Source organism: Taudactylus pleione, unplaced genomic scaffold, assembly GCF_031769625.1.
Source record: "Taudactylus pleione unplaced genomic scaffold, aTauple2 ptg000116l, whole genome shotgun sequence".
Classification (NCBI taxonomy): domain Eukaryota; kingdom Metazoa; phylum Chordata; class Amphibia; order Anura; family Myobatrachidae; genus Taudactylus; species Taudactylus pleione.
The window spans coordinates 26219582-26236101 of record NW_028284518.1 but is presented as its reverse complement, the minus strand read 5'-3'; the positions used below and the strand labels follow the sequence as shown (position 1 = coordinate 26236101).

The following is a 16520-nucleotide window of genomic DNA, read 5'->3' as shown; positions in this document are numbered from 1 at the left end:
CATGTACAAATACAATGGGCATGATTATTAAGAATTGCTATTGCGATCGTGGCTGCGATTAGGCATGCAGATCTGCTGTGAAAATATGTTAATGAATGCAATCGAAAAGCCATTGCACAGCCAGCATAGGGACGCCCACTACCGCTATCTCACATCTGTAATATCTTGCAGTCCTGCCTATACATCGGTATTATCGAGTAACATTGGCCCCTCACGGACATTTACAGCAGGTCTGACCTTACTCAGAAATTACTAACCTCGTCGCAGGCAGTAAGTACACAAGCTGCGTAGCGCCGTCGCAGTGGCTAATTAATGCACGCCCATGCAACAGTGGTCAAATGGACAGGCACACCTGCGTTTCTCCGACCACTCCCCCATCACCACCCCCAAACGCTGACCTCCTGTCACTCACTGTGCGATGGCCTTCTTTCTGTGTAAGTGATTGCAGAGAGATTGCAATGCTAACTCATGCAAGCGCACTGCGATGCATACTCACCATCGACTGATCTGTGTATGCGGTTGTAATTGCGATCCGTAATGAATCAGGCCCAATGTTATTTAATAGCATTAATCAAACATAGGCATTTACATTATTATCATAACACATACAGATGTGACTCTGGCTTATTGTAAAGCATATGTGTATATTCCAGATAGCTTTTACAGCTCTGTTATTTGCTCTGAGTTGGACCGCTATGTGTGATAAGAATCCCATCGATAGGACCGTTATCCAGCATGACAGAAAATACAATTGGTTTATGACCGCTTTCAGCCTGTGATTGTCACAAAGAGCCTTGAGCCCGTTTGGAGAAAAGCGCTATATAAATGAACTTATTATTTTTATTATTATTACTATCTATAATAGGCTAAGTGAACCCTACATGTATGGTCAAATTACAGAAATTTCCTGTTGCCTGACGCTCAGGGCAGGATCGGCCTGTGTGTGCCCAACATAACATGCATGGAGTGCTATGACATAAAAACATGGCATTTGAAAAAATGACATACAAATGTATGTAGCATTTCCAAATGGAGGTATACTAGGACAGTATTTTAACTTGGTAACTGGTACAAAAACCTTGTTTTTTAAATGAACACTAATGTACTGTAAATATAACAAGCTCATCTCCTGTATACCTATAGTAATTATACACATACTGTTGTTCCAGTCACTGTTCAAAACATCATTAACAATACCTACGGTAACACATTGTGTGAAAACAAGCAGCATATCAATGGGATGGCTAATTCCATATTAGAACAATACTTTGTCCCCTGGATTTTGAACTTTGCATTCCTGCACCTAATGGGAAAACTGGTATTTGGCTGGAATATAGACATTTTCAGTTGTTAATATATGAAGAGTAATAGGTCTGGTTATTAAATGAGAAAATGGGTAATTTAGAACAAAGGTATTGCCTGTGGAGTTTGGCATTAGAGATTAATATAACATAATGAACATAATCTTAAGGCAGATCTAACCTTCAAATGTCAAGAAAATGAAAATGTGTTGAAAAAACCTTTAAAAAGATTCTTAACAAGTCAAACTCTAGAAGTCCGAATGTGTGAATAACTGAGTTCAGTTTACATGGACTTATAGAGCCTTCTGTCTACTTGAAAAGCAGCAATTTCTAGGGCAGTAGATCCCAAACAGTGCCCTTAAGGGGAGGTGTACAGTATCATACCTTCGAGAGAAGCAACCAATTAGCTTCTAGCTATCATTTACCTAGCACAGTCTATGCAAAAGCAGTTACAAATGTATTGGTTGCTATGGGCATATTCTCCACTTTATCTCTCTTGAATGTTTGATACATCTCCCCATTTAGTGTTTCAATTATTTTTACGGTATCTGCAGGCCAACATCTTTCTATTAAGAGATTAAAGTAGAGAATTGTGCTTACCTGCCATCTTTATGTTTAGTAATTTGGGGATCTATTTACTAAGCAGTGTTAGGAGACAGAGTGAAAAGTGATAAGAAAGTGATAAGGTGTCAGCCAATCAGCTCCCAACTGTCATGTCACAGGCTGTGTGTGAAAAATGACAGTTGGGAGATGATTGGCTGGCACCTTATCACTTTCTTATCACTTTTCACTCCAAGATGTTAGACACGTTCTGCTTCTGTTTGTTTATATCACTTGTGATCGACAGCCACTAGCACTGGTTCTGCCTAACACATTGAGCGAAAGGCTTGGAAAGAAAGATGTGAAGAGGGAAGTGGAAGCCAAGGGTGAGAAGTGTGGTAAAAGTAGACAGTGGGTTGTAGGAGCAGATGAGTAAAAAAGAGGGGGAACAGATAGGATGGAGGGTCAATGGGAGACATACACAGAAGAGAGGACAGAGGGGCCAGTCATTGAGAGATAGAGGTACAGGTGCATATACAATATTGGAAACAGAGAGTCTGTGTAAGTGGCCTCATACTGCCTCTCCAATGTTTGCAGGCAGTGTGTGGCCAATACTACACATTTGTTGGCCCCAAGGTATAGCAGTCCAGAGTATGGGAACCACTGTCATATGGTGTAGAATGATTTTGATCTATCTACAATTTCTTAGAAAGTCATAATTTTGACTTTAAAAGGTTGCATCCAGTTTCTACATGTTTGTACTATTGAGACAGTACACAGAGGTTACAGTTACAAAGTATATAAGCCTAAATCTGCTACTGATGTACATAGATTTGAATTTTCTGTAAGACTCCAGCAGTAATTCTGTAATTCACAATTAAACAGCTATAACCTGAGCCTTGTCATATTTCAGGAGGTATTTTGTATTATATTGTATTTAGGAGGTTTATTGACATTGACTACATAAGAACATGTGTTTCAAATAATATCTTGAAAAGACATTAAGGGGTCTATTTACTAAGCAGTGTTAGGAGACAGAGTGAAAAGTGATAAGGTGCCAGCCAATCAGCTCCCAACTGTCATTTTTCAAACAGAGCCTGTGAGAGCTGGTTGGCTGGCACCTTATCACTTTTCACTTTGTCTCCTAACACTGCTTAGTAAATAGACCCCTAAGTATGGCAGGTTGGGTATTTGCCAAACATAGTGTAATAATCAGTGGCGACTCCAGAGGTGTGGGCTACAGGGCAGTCCAAAATACAAATAGGGGAGCTACACCAACTGCCAGTGAGTCCAGGCCGGTGACAGTTTGCAGCATTTGGAAGGGCAGTCGGTGTGACTACCCTATTTGAATTTTGGACTGTGCTGCAGCAACACCTCTGGAGCCACCACTGGTAATAATACAGATTATTTTGCACAGCATCTCTTCATTCATGCAGTTAATGTAATGTACTTTGCTGATATTTGATGCATTTTGTTTTAAAGATATTCCATTGACAGGGAGAGTGATCCTGGGCGATATTTCTATGTTGACATAGCCACAGGAGCATTGATGACAGCTAGACCGCTGGACAGAGAAGATGTGTCTTGGCATAATATCTCTATTTTAGCAATGGAGATGAGTAAGTAAAACATTTCCATCTATAACAGAATTACACTTTAAATATGTTTTTGTACATATGGGGTAATTTACAGCTAGAAGCACAGTAGAAAATTGTACGCGTTTAGCTCTCTGGGAGATAACTATATGCTATAACCCAGGGGTTCTCAAACTTTTTTGCTCTGGGAAATTTTGAAGCCCCTGTCCCTGCAAGGTGAGGCAGAGTGACTGAGGAGACAGTGGGTTACTGGTGAGGCAAAGGGTGACGTAGGAGGCAGTGGATGACATAGGCTGTGGGTGACAGGGAGAAACAAAGGGTGACAGGGGTGAGGAAGATGGTGGCAGAGGGTGGCATGGAAAGGCAGAGGGTGACTGGGGAGGCAATAGGTGACATAAGAGGTGGGTAATAAGGAGAAGCTGAGGGTGATGGGGAGGCAGAGGGTGTCGGAAGGTGTTGGAGAGGCATGGAGTGGCAGTGGCTGGCAAGGAGCAGCATAGGGTGGCAGGGGAGACAGTCAGAGACTGGGGAGGCGGTGGGACGCAAAGGGTGACATAGGAAGCAGTGGGTAACAGGGAAAACCAGTGGGTGACGGGGAAGCAGAGGGTGAAAGGGAGAGACAGAGGTGGCAGGGGGTGATTGGGTGACGGGGAGGCAGGGAGAGGCAGAGGGTGACAGGGAGGCAGTAAGTGAGAAAGACAGAGGGGGTAGATAGTGGCAGAGGGTGGCATGGAAAGGCAGAGGGTAACTGGGGAGGCAAATTGTGATGTAGGAGGCTATGGGTAATAAGGAGTAACGGTGGGTGACAGGGGACGGCAGAGGGTGTATGTGGGTGACGTAGAGGCAGTGGGTGGCAGGGAGAAGCAGTGGATGACAGGAAAAGGGAGTGGGTTGCAGGAGGAGGCAGTGGAAGGCAGCAAGAAGCAGTTCGTAACAGGGGAGGAAGTGGTGACAGAGAGAGGTAGTGAGTGGCAAGGAGAAACAAAGGGTGGCAGGAAAGACAGTGGGTGACTAGGGAGGCAGTGGGGGGGCAAAGGGTGACATAGGAGGCAGTGGGTGACAGAGAGAGACAGAGGGTGGCAAGGGGTGATTGGGTGATTGGGAGGCAGAGGGTGACAGGGGGGGTAGAAAGTGAGAAAGACAGAGGGGAGCAGTGTGTTTCATGGGGGAGGTGGTTGATGACGTGGGAGGCAGTGGGTTTTTAATACATTCAATTATTTTCTGTTTCCCCCCTCCAGTTCCCACACTATGTGCTCCCCTGTTCCCCCCTGGGCTCTGTGCTCAGCACTCCCCTCATTCCTCATGCTCCCCTGCTGATGTTTCTTCCCCCTCCACAGCAATCATCACACATTCTGTGTCCACCCATCCCACCATGCATCTCTCAGCCAGTGATCCAAGGAGTCTGAAATAACAGACAGCTCAACTGGTTTCACTCTCCTCAGATCACTGGCTGAGAAATCAGAGGAGTCATCAACTTGACCCCAAGCTGAGATGGCCGCGACCCACTTTGGCGTCATGACCCACAGTTCGAGAACTGCTGCTATAACCAATCATGTACCATGACAATGTATTAGTATTTTCCTTTCTTAATAAACCTAGAACTCAATAAAGTATACACATTTTATGTAGTTAAATGCAAGAAGAACTGATGTGCCAACAGGTGTTAAAACGGGTTACGAGCGTTAGCACACAGATCCGTGAAAAGTTCATGGATTTGTGCTTTAACAGGGTCGTAGCATCCGTTAACCACACAGTTGTTGGGGATTTTGTTTCACTGCCTGTGAAGTGGTGAAAAAATCCCCGATAGATGCTGCACCTCGGGCTAATTGAATAGCATCGGGGGATCAGTTAGCCTGTGGTAAATTACTTCTGCTAATCCCTGCTGAGGACTTTCTCACCTTTGTGTTTTAGTTATTTTTTCATTTGTGCTTGTCACTTTCCAACACCAATATTAATGTTTTTACGCAGTACCCACACAAATTATACCACATTTTTTTCAAAAGACTTTGTATTTTTCTTTTTACCGATTCTAACAAAAAACCTTTTTTATTCAAGAAAAGGAACCAAAATCAAATATGATTTTTTTATATTATAAACACCACAAAGAAATTATTTGTAGTTCTTGTTTTGCCAGTAATCCACTTTTCCAAAATAGTATAAAATAAGTATTCTATATGTAGGTTTTGACAAAAAAAAATCTGCAATTGAAATGAAAATGCATTTTTTGTTCATATTTTCACTGTCTCGATGTAAACACTTATTATGTGTAGGGAGAGCATGATAGTCCAAAAGACCTGCCATTTTTAAAACTAGACAACCTATTGCATTAAATTAGGGACAACATACTGTATTTTATTTGACACAACATTGGGGAGACATGAGCTTTAGATCCCCCATCTGTGGAAAATAGTATTTATTGTGTACTGTTTGTTATTGTCTGGTGATCAACAGACAATAACTACTAATGGGACACATAATGTGAAAGAGGAGACTCCCCTCTTTCAAGAAAGGGTGCCCCATATGAGTGAGGGCCAGATGGAGAATATAGGGCACAATGTGCCCCTCCCCCATCCATGGAAAATATTGTTTTTTCTGTAGTGCTGGTCAATATTTTCTGGTGATCACAGGTAGCTCCTAAAGTGTCCACATAATTTGAAATAGGGCATTGCCCTCATTCATATGTTGGTGATTTCACATTTACAGATGTAGTCATGGGCATGATAGGCCCTCCCACTCATATATGGAAAATTATGATTTCTGTAACGCAGGATAATATTGTCTGATAATCACAGGCGATCACCAGACAATAGATACTAGTAGGCAGTACTGTATGGGTTCCCTCACAGTTGCCAGTGTCATTATGGGGTGAGCGGGCATGTAGTGCCCATCCCCCATGTACGGAAAATGTAGCACATGGTAACAATGTCCGGTGATCATGTGTGATCCCCAGGCACTAACTAGTACGGGACCACAATTTGAGAGAGAGTATCGCCTCTTTCAAATGTGGAAGCTCCTGATGTTATAGATGCCAGGTTTGGGGATCCCTGGACTTCAACATTTTTCTGTAGTGCAAGGGTTATTGCCTGGTGATCACTTTGATAACCAGGCATACAGTACCATGGGTGCACATAGTTTGAAAGCGGGGACTCCCCTCTTTCAAACCAGTGTGCCTGCATCTTTGTATCTTTTACAGTGTAGGAGATAGAGGGACTTAAAGTCGCTCCCCCGACCATTTTCATTGATTTTTTTTGTTTCACCGATCACTTGCAGGAAGTCCTGGCGGCTGCTAGAGTATCTCCACCGGTCACCTGGACCAGTGGAGACGGTTTTTTAAGCGGATGAGTCCCACTTGTCATCTTCAGATTTTATACATGTGGATAGGATTCGTCATCCACAGCGAAGGGATTAATTGTAAGATCTAAATTAAGTTTCAGATTTCTTAAAAAATTTGGCAAAACCTTTCTGTAAGGATTTGGCATTCCAAGAAGTACTACAATACAGATGTGTCCTCCAGTCTCGCCAAACAGCCCCTTTCTGTGTGCCTGAGGCTAGATGAGCAAGGACACAAACTTTATACATCGAGTCCTCCCCATTACATTAATGGAAGATATTCATTCTCAGAACAGTATGTAACATTTATAATTATGTAATCTTTTAGATAATCCAGCACAGATTGGAAGTGTTCCAGTTACAATCAAAATATTAGATGTCAATGACAATGCACCAGCGTTCACCAAATTCTATGAAACCTTCATGTGTGAAAATGCAAAAGCTGGACAGGTAAGACTGAGCTACGACTGGGCTTTTTCTTGCCATTGACACGACTATGGTAGCAAATATAATTAAAAATAGTAATGAAGAACTATTTCAAGACATTATTGGGCGATATTAGCAAAACAAATTCTGCAAACTTAATATTTACAAAAAGGTATTAAGGTAAAAAGACATGATGCTTTAAATAAAAGACTTGGCTCATTCATGGGTTTATGCAAAGTATTAAGAAAGTATTTGGCTGATGTACTGTATATACTACTGGTTTCTATTAAATAGACAGAGAAAATATTTGCCACAACTTGCATTCCTTAGTTAAAGAGATAACGAGCAGAAGTTTTACTTTACTGCTGTTGTTATATTTGCCAATTGTATATATGTCTTGAATGTAGTAAAAATAGACACGATGGGATACATTTACTAAGAATCGTGTTTGGTCGAGATTGCAATTTCGGGTGTGTAGAAACCATAAATATGCATGCAATCTCTGGTGTGTTTAGGAATTTTATTCAACTAGCAAATTTACTAAAGACAAACTCGATTGGGTTTGGGAGAGATTTTTCTATACACACTGAAAAATTTAGGTGAGATTGCAAACATGATTAAATAAACCATCACTTCAGGTGTCAGTAGCCAGAGGCACCAGCCAATCAGCGGCCCCTAAATGTAGAGTGTCCACTGATTGGCTGGCAGCTCCGGCCACTGACAGTTTCCATGTGGGGTCTCCAGTCAATAGCCGGTTAGAGATGTTGGTGGTCACACATACATCACTAAAGTCCGTTCTGGTCCGGGTATTGTTTTGTTATTTTGTGAAGACCCCTGGATGCTACAGAGACAAACGCAAGCACTTAGGTGAGTATAGGATTTTTTTTACAGGTAACCCATTGGATATCTACTTGGATAAGGGGACCGAACATCTGGCAGCAGATAAGTATGTATGAGTGTAGTAGGTATGTAATATATTTTTACCTACTACGTTGTGTGTGTTTTGCTATTTTTTTTACAGTGGGGGTACGGGTGCCGGCCGCCTGCTGGCACTTGTAGCTCCACAAGTGCCTAAGGACAGGCACGCTTTAGTTCCACTGTAAAAAACAATAGTTTAATTCTATTTTCAACACTATTACCCCTGCACAAACTGCCCAGGGGTGCGGAGAAGAGCCCTGGGCTTCAGATTAACCCTGGGGTGCTCAGGAGAGGGGAGACTGCTTTATTGGGGGGGTCCTCACCTCCCCTGAGATCCTCAGCTTGGGCTGACAAGCTTGGTGTGATAATGCTTTGGCCGGGGAGACCCGGTGAAAGGGTTCCCTGGCTGTGGCAGTACACCCCAGCTGGAATTGTCCAGTGCTGGTTTTAAAAATAGTGGGAACCCTATGCAATTTTTCCCCCCTATATTTAAAACCAGGACTGGCTCAGCAGCCCAGTGCTGGTTCCAAAAATACAGGGGAGTTTAGACAATGTGAGAGTTTAGCAGTAAACTTTCACACTTTTTAAACTCGCCCAATGTAATAGATTCCGAGAACATGCAAACTCACATGTTTTTAGACTCAATAAAACTCTCACGATTTAAACTCTTATCCAGATGTTTTCCCATTTTGAAGATAAAATTCGACCATTGTGAGAGTTTACTGCTAAGCTCTCACATTTTCTAAACTATCACCCTATTACATTTGGCCCCTATTACTGTAAATTATGCTTTTAATTCATGCACCTTCTAGTTATTTGTAACATGCTGTGTCCAGTGCTCTTTAGGAAGCTATCAAATCTTTCAGATATTATTATTACCATTAAGTATTTATGGTAGAAATTGCAACATTTGACCATTTAAAAACCATAATGGGAGTCAATGAAAGTAATAGATTATGACATTACCACAAATTTCACAGAGCAAATGCAGCAATCATTGTGTCTGTCATCTACTCCTATAGAAGTATGGACAATTACTCTATTGATATTTTGTTTTCCTCCTATAGTTACAATTTCCCAACTGTATTGAAATTTTTTCCACATGTTATATAACATGGTTTTCAGTTTTTTGTATGATGTAACTGTTTGTTCTTGGAAGTAAGTAGGCAGGAGGGCAAACCAATCTGGAAGGTCTATTGCTCCAAGCAGGATAATCCACTATGCATGGATTTACTGTACATCATTAAAACTTAGGGCCTGATTCAGACCCGGTCGCAAGCGCTGAGCGCTCGTAACTGGGTTGATGTTTGCCCACTGGGCATGCGCACGACGGAGCCGGCTCCGTCATGCGTATGCGCGAGACCCGGCTAGATCCGGGTGCTCCGTCGCTCCAGGCCTCCCACCAAAGGGGGCGAGCTGTCGATGGTGATTGACAGCTTGCCCCGTTTGGTAGGCGTGGCTGGGGGGTGGCTTCACAAACGGAGGCGTTCCCAAGCGAACGCCTGCCATTTGTGGGCGGCCCCACTGACATCACAAGTGATGTCAGTGGGAGAGCTTCCTTCTCTATTAGAGCCAGAAGCTCTCTGGGGCTTGCGGCCATGAGACCCTAACACAAGGGTCTCGTCGCAAGCCTGATGGTCTTGACCATCGCGACCATCATCCTGGCCGCTCGCAATAGCTGTGGGTGGTCACCCACAGCTATGCGAGCGCCCAGGAGGCCGCACAAAAGAAAAAAAAATGCCCAGATTCAGAGCGAGCTCTCTTTCAGAGCGTCCTGCTCTGAATCAGGGCCTTAAAACATTAGTTACCTTGTGATATTTGGTGAAAGTGAAATCCATGCAAACTAGTAATATACGTGTAAGAAAGGCTGCAAAACATTACTAACGCCGGGTGCACACTAGACGATATGTCATCAGGTCCGACGGGTGATATCATCAATGGTGCCCATGCTGCCAAATGCAGCATGGCCGATGCTGTCACTCCCAGCATCGGCAAGTGTGTATGCACCCCGCCGGGTCCCGCCGCACGCAACATCGGCACTGGGTACACATCATTAAGTGTGTACCCAGCTTTAGACACGCATGATACTCATGTTCAGGGCTTCTAAACCACATTATACCAATGACAAAGTACAGTAAAGTATTGTTCTGGTTCTTTTTGATCCAGGGAATACATGTACAAGACAGGTAGGTTTTCACCAAGGTGGAAATTACCAACTTTATTTTTGTGGTGTAATAAAGGATACATGATCTTCAGCAAATGCCTAATGACATAATTCAGTTATATTAAAGTTAATAATCATATTTCCATATGACCTTCCTTTCTGGTAATTCTCTTCTGAATTATGAATGTCATTTATATGTTTTATAGTCAAGTGGTTTAACTTTTATAACACAAGACATTCTAAGAGAATGCATTTTATCAGTTATTTTACCTCTTTTATTCTTTATCTGCATTTTAGCTGATTCAGACTGTAAGCGCAATAGACCAAGACGATCCTCCGGAAGGTCATCATATATACTACAGCCTGGCTCCTGAGGCAGCTAATAATCCAAATTTCACATTAAGAGATAACCAAGGTAATCTATATAACAAAATGACCTTTGAAATTATTTAGTGTTCATATGTATTTAAAATATCATAGAGAAAATACTTGTTTAAGTTAACTTTTTACACAGTTATGTAAGCATTATTTAGATTTGTTAGTCTATAGACAGAATGGGTACTGTATGTAAAATGTGAATACGTATGTACTGTACAGTATGACCTAAAGTTAATAAACCCCCTAAGCAGTCTATTTATTAAGCCATATTACTGTTTTTTTTTAATTATGATTATATATTTCAAAGACTACCTCCAATGGAGGCTATCATCAAGCATCACCTGCAGTAATCATCTCATGCAATAGCTTCCCATGCTGTGTATGGGGAAGATAACTGTTCCCTATTTACCAAGGACATGGGTGGTACATTTACCAGTGCTGTCATCCAACCACCATCGCCGCATGGTAATAGTTGGGGGCGATACAGTAAAACAAATATTTTAATGAAATAAAGCATTTTTTTCCTATATTCAATACATTTATATATTATAGTTTAGTTTTAAAGCCAAGACAAGCATGTGCATAGGGGACTTGGACTGGCAGGTGAAATATCTATTCATGTCCTATAAATAAATAACTGACATGATGGAATGAGTTTGATGGATCAGGATCTTTACTTACTGAGTTCTGATTAGTTGGATAACTTAATTTAATGGGGTCATTCCCTGTAAAAAGCACATAGCCATTCTCTCCCCTCAAAATTATTTTTTTATTTCTTGTTACCCTAACGTGACAGAGGTTGGGACTAATCCTGTTCTTTTCAATGGGAACTAAATGGAGTGTAACAACAGATTTGCCACTGTCATTTTTGTTGATAAAACGGAAAGGAAAAGAATAAAAAATGAAGACCGTTCTTTAAAGTGATAGTACACCCTTCATATGTTTTATATTAAAACTTGTATAAGAAAAGTAATCTTACAGCTGTTATTTTCAAATCATTAATTGGCAAGAAGCTATAAGTAACTTTTACTAGGCAAAGTTATTTTTTAGTATTCCCAAATCCCTATCATGATATTTATAATGATAATAGACCTCAAATTATTAGACTTGTTTTTGTTCCTATAGTATTATTAGATCATAAGTTTTTATTTCCAGTTATATCCAGTCAATTTTGGCTCACAGCATCTGAAATAATGAGGGAGGGACTTAAATGCAATCCAAAATACACAAGATCTGTTTTTTAAATCTGAGTTCCGAATTGTGAGATGACCCGAGTCAGGACTTGGTTCTACTTGGAACCCCAAAGTGATTATGATCTGGGACTCAGTTCAAATCAGAAACCCTAAGTTCAGGTGTGTTTGGTTTTCTAAAAAACCGAAATGCTCATCTCTAAAAAAAATATACAAATTACCATTGTTTTTAAGCGATATTACATTAATGGATTCAGTAGGCATCTCAAGTACTTTAAAAAGATAGATTGAGTTGCGCTGACCAAAATCTATCAATACAAATAGAGTCTGATATATGCATAAAAAAAATCAGATTGCTGATTAGTATACTCAACACTACACCGGTGTGGACAGAATATATGGAGATCTTCTGGTACAATTAATAATACTCCTCATATCATCTGGACAGCTGTTGAATACAATCAAGCAGCGTTTGTGGCTCAGATTAAATGTATGACTGTGATCACAAGTACGGTACTGTAAATTATACCATAAGGCTCATACCCTGTTCTCCCTCACTACATATAGGGTTAATACAATCAGGAATACATTATACTTATAATCGCAGTGACTATACCAACATACTGTATTACCAATTGCAACCATGTATAATAACAAGATATACTGTATACATTTGTTGCTATTTCAGCTGTGAAAATTATCTCAATAAATACTCTAGATACATTTGTATCGAAGAAATATCATTGAGAATTCTCTGTTCAAAGCATGCTGCATTACAGGACTAGATTTTAGATAATGACTACTAATTTTTACAAATTTTACTAATGTTACTAATTTTATTGTAGTATAATTTGGTGTGTATGATTTTTGTAAAACATTTTTATTTTCCATTTAAAATAAATTGTTTTTTATGCAAATATCAGACTCTATGTATATTGATAGATTTTGGTCAGCGCAATTCAATTTATTTTAAGTGTTGGATTTTTCTGGAGGTTACAAAGGCACCTTTTTTCAGGTTGCTGTAGACCTATCTCTGATGTAAATTATTGATATTTAATCTATAATTGACATTTAGTATTGTTGATTGACACCATTATACTATTTTGGTATTTCATAAGTACTTTGTAGTTTGGATAGATAGAAAAATTCAGGATAACTACAGTTTTTTCATTTATAGATAGCAGAAGTGTAATCAACAAGTAAAGCAATTACTCTATTTCAGATAATAATAATAATAATAATAATAATAATAATAATAATAATAATAATAATAATAATAATAAATGTGTCTTTATTTGCCTATTTAGATAACACTGCTTGGATCTTAACTCGAAAATCTGGCTTCAAACAAGCAGAACAGAGCACCTTTTACATACCCATCTTAGTAGCGGACAACGGACTGCCCATGCTCAGTAGCACTGGTACTCTGACAATACAAGTCTGCAGCTGTGATGAAGATGGTGATATTATGTCTTGCAGTGCTGAACCGTATACATTACCCATAAGCCTCAGCAGAGGCGCACTCATTGCTATTCTTGCCTGCATTTTTGTATTACTGGGTATGTTAAATATAATCTCTACAGATGTAATATTTACCCTGCTATAACACTTGCTGATCTGAATATATAATAATTTTATAGTATCGTATATTCAAAAGCACAAAAATGGAACACCTAAATAGCACCTGTACATTACGGGAGGAAAATTCTAGATATGAGTATGGATTGAGGCAGGTTATCATCTACTAAAGGCTGAAGTGAGTTCTGTCTGTCACCTATAAATAAAATTAATTAAGAATAATCAAATGTTGACAGAATTGATAGATAAAAAGGTGGTTATTTATTGATAATAAACAAAGGGGGAAATGTATTAATCCTTCTAAAGAGTGAATAAGTTGCCCATAGCAACATATCAGCTTGCATTTATCAAGTACATGCTATAAAATGATAGGTAGAAGCTGATTGGTTGTTATGTATAACTTCTCTAGTTGCCCACTTCTCCGTGTCTCCCAGATAACTGTATGTCCCCTAATCAGCACAATCCAACAATGCAAAACCCAACAGCAACAACTGCATTGATGGGTGCCTTAAACCAAAACAAGGGCATCCAACTCATCTTTCCACCATAACTATCCATCTGGTAAAGGTGGATTTGCTGTTCCAGGTCTAGTGGTCCATATTTGCTCAGATTTGCAATGAAGGTGAGTCTACCCAACAAATCAACTGCACCTGGGCTTATTATTAGCCATTCTTTCTTGGCAAAATAGCCAACAACCATGGGTGTCGGAACAAGGAGGGCAAGGTGGTGACTCGTCCTCCCAAGCATGTTAAAGGAGCAGCGTCCGCAGATGGTCAGGAGCTGTTCTTTATAGCAGCAGGTTGCATGGCCCCTGCACCACATGAAGGAGGAGGTATAATGTGCAGTCTTCAAGTTAAAACACTGCACATTACACCTCCTCCTCCGTACAATGCAGGGGCTATTGCTATAAAGCACAGCCACTGCTCAGGAACGAGAAGGGGGGTTGGGAGGTGAAGGGAGGAGAGGAGGGGGTGGGTGGGTGGGCGGGAGCTGGTACAATTTTATGTTGCCCCACCCCAACATACAGTCAAATCATTCCGATGCCCCTGCTAACAACTAAACATCACAAGGAAATGAAGAAATCAGATGGGAATTTTTTTTCAGGGAAAAAGGCCTGTGCCCTGAAACCAGAGACTTAAATATCATCCAGACACACCATTGGCGCTATTGGCTGTGAGCACAACAGGTGGCCACCACTTAATCCAGTCTTGTGATTTAAGACAATCGGGGTTTATATCAGCCTTCTGTTATTCAGAACGTCTCAAAACCATTTGCAATGTACAATTCTCAGAGCACTTGATAAACCTATTGTATTTCCAATGCATTGTGTTAAGTATCCCTAAAACCACAGGAGGAGCTTGGGAGAATATAAACCTTAAATGTTAGTGATGTTTATATAATGTTTTTATTAAGTAGTATCAGCTATATAATATTAATAATATTTATAAGGATACTTTTTTTTCTACAGTTCTGGTTTTGCTTATTTTATCGATGAGAAGACACAGAAAGCAGCCGTACACTATTGATGAGGAAGACAACGTTCATGAAAACATTGTTCGATATGATGATGAAGGAGGCGGAGAAGAAGACACTGAGGCTTTTGACATTTCAGCTTTGTGGAATCCACGGGAGGTACATGTTGGAAAAAGCAGGCAGGATATGCAGCCAGAGATTGAGAGCCTGTCACGTTATGTTCCTCAGTCGTGTCTGATGGACAATAATGTTCACAACTATATGTTGGCTAAGCTCTATGAAGCAGATACAGACGTTTGTGCACCTCCATTTGACTCTCTTCAGACATATATGTTTGAGGGTGAGGGATCAGTGGCTCAATCCTTAAGCTCATTACAGTCATTCAGTACAGACTCAGATCAGAGCTATGACTACCTTACCGACTGGGGACCACGCTTCAAAAAGCTTGCTGAGATGTATGGTACCAAGGATAGCAATGCATCTTTGTGATAACAAGAAGGATAATTGAGTCATTTTATGCAGGGCAATGAGCCCCACCTGACCTGGATCCATTTTCTTTAGGGTTTCAGCATAAAAGGAAAAGAAAATTGATGGAGACGGTAGACTTTGATGGAAACAGGAAACAGGATAACAGGAAATTACCATGCTACGGATAAGCATTACTTGGTCTACATGTATAAACAAAATACTATTGTTAATGTTAATAGTGGGATTAAGATAAAAATGTTTCTTGAATTCAAAGGACTTTTACAGTGAGTCCCAGAGTAATATGACATATATTTTTATACAACACTGGTATCTTTACATCTCCTTTCAAGCATACAAAATGGACAATTAACTAATGTAAAACATTCTTTCTCTCTTAATTTATAAATTCTCACTTCTCTTAGAAATACTGAATATGAAAAAATAACACTGTCTTTAATAGATTGCTATTGCTATTGTTTGATCTCATATTTTTTCTTCAGTCACTATGAGATCTTTAATAGTTAAGGATCGAACATAATAATATTAATATTCTTCCTTTTTAGTTAGTGTAATCGTTTTTCTCTATTCCTGGTGTAATATGGTGGCACTTCTTGAGATGAAAACTGGCCAAACGGCAAGTGATTGCACAAGATGTGTCACTACCATGTGCCAAATGCAAATACTGGATTCTATACTCGAAAGCCAAACAGTAATTTAAGGCGTACACTCTGTACCCAAACTTTAACTGGCTCAACCTGTATATTTTCCATAAAATTAACCCAAGGAATGTTTACATACATGTGTTATCTGATAAATTGAGGTAGCCAAAAGAAAAAAAAAAGATTTAAGTTAAGTTTTGTACATTTGTCAATAATTTTGGTAATAAATATAATGTACTGAATGTCCAGTACTTTAGCACTTCTTTAATAAAATTTGAACCTAAAGGATGTATCTATAGCATTTGCTTAATTACATTCTAAATTGGCAAATATGTATAGTTTTATGAATTGCCCCTTCATATTGAGTGTCAGTGTGTGTGTGTGTGTGTGTGTGTGTGTGTGTGTGTGTGTGTGTGTGTGTCTGTGTGTGTGATTGTGTGTGTCTGGTAGGGCACCAAGTAAATATAAATGTGATACCCCCATACATCCCTTAACATAGC

The 16520-nt window shown here is 40.0% G+C and overlaps 1 protein-coding gene across 2 annotated transcripts in view; it reads left to right on the top strand.

Moving 5' to 3' along the window:
• Window positions 1–16288, top strand: part of CDH20 (cadherin 20) — a 495759-nt gene extending 479471 nt beyond the window's left edge. For both annotated transcript variants that reach the window (XM_088471825.1, XM_088471824.1), the window contains 5 exons: window positions 3324–3460; window positions 7095–7216; window positions 10572–10689; window positions 13150–13401; window positions 14889–16288. In XM_088471825.1, the coding sequence (XP_088327951.1) occupies window positions 3324–3460; window positions 7095–7216; window positions 10572–10689; window positions 13150–13401; window positions 14889–15382 (1123 nt within the window). In that variant the 3' untranslated portion in view covers window positions 15383–16288. The remainder of the gene's footprint in view (window positions 1–3323; window positions 3461–7094; window positions 7217–10571; window positions 10690–13149; window positions 13402–14888) is intronic.
• Window positions 16289–16520: the final 232 nt, after the last annotated feature.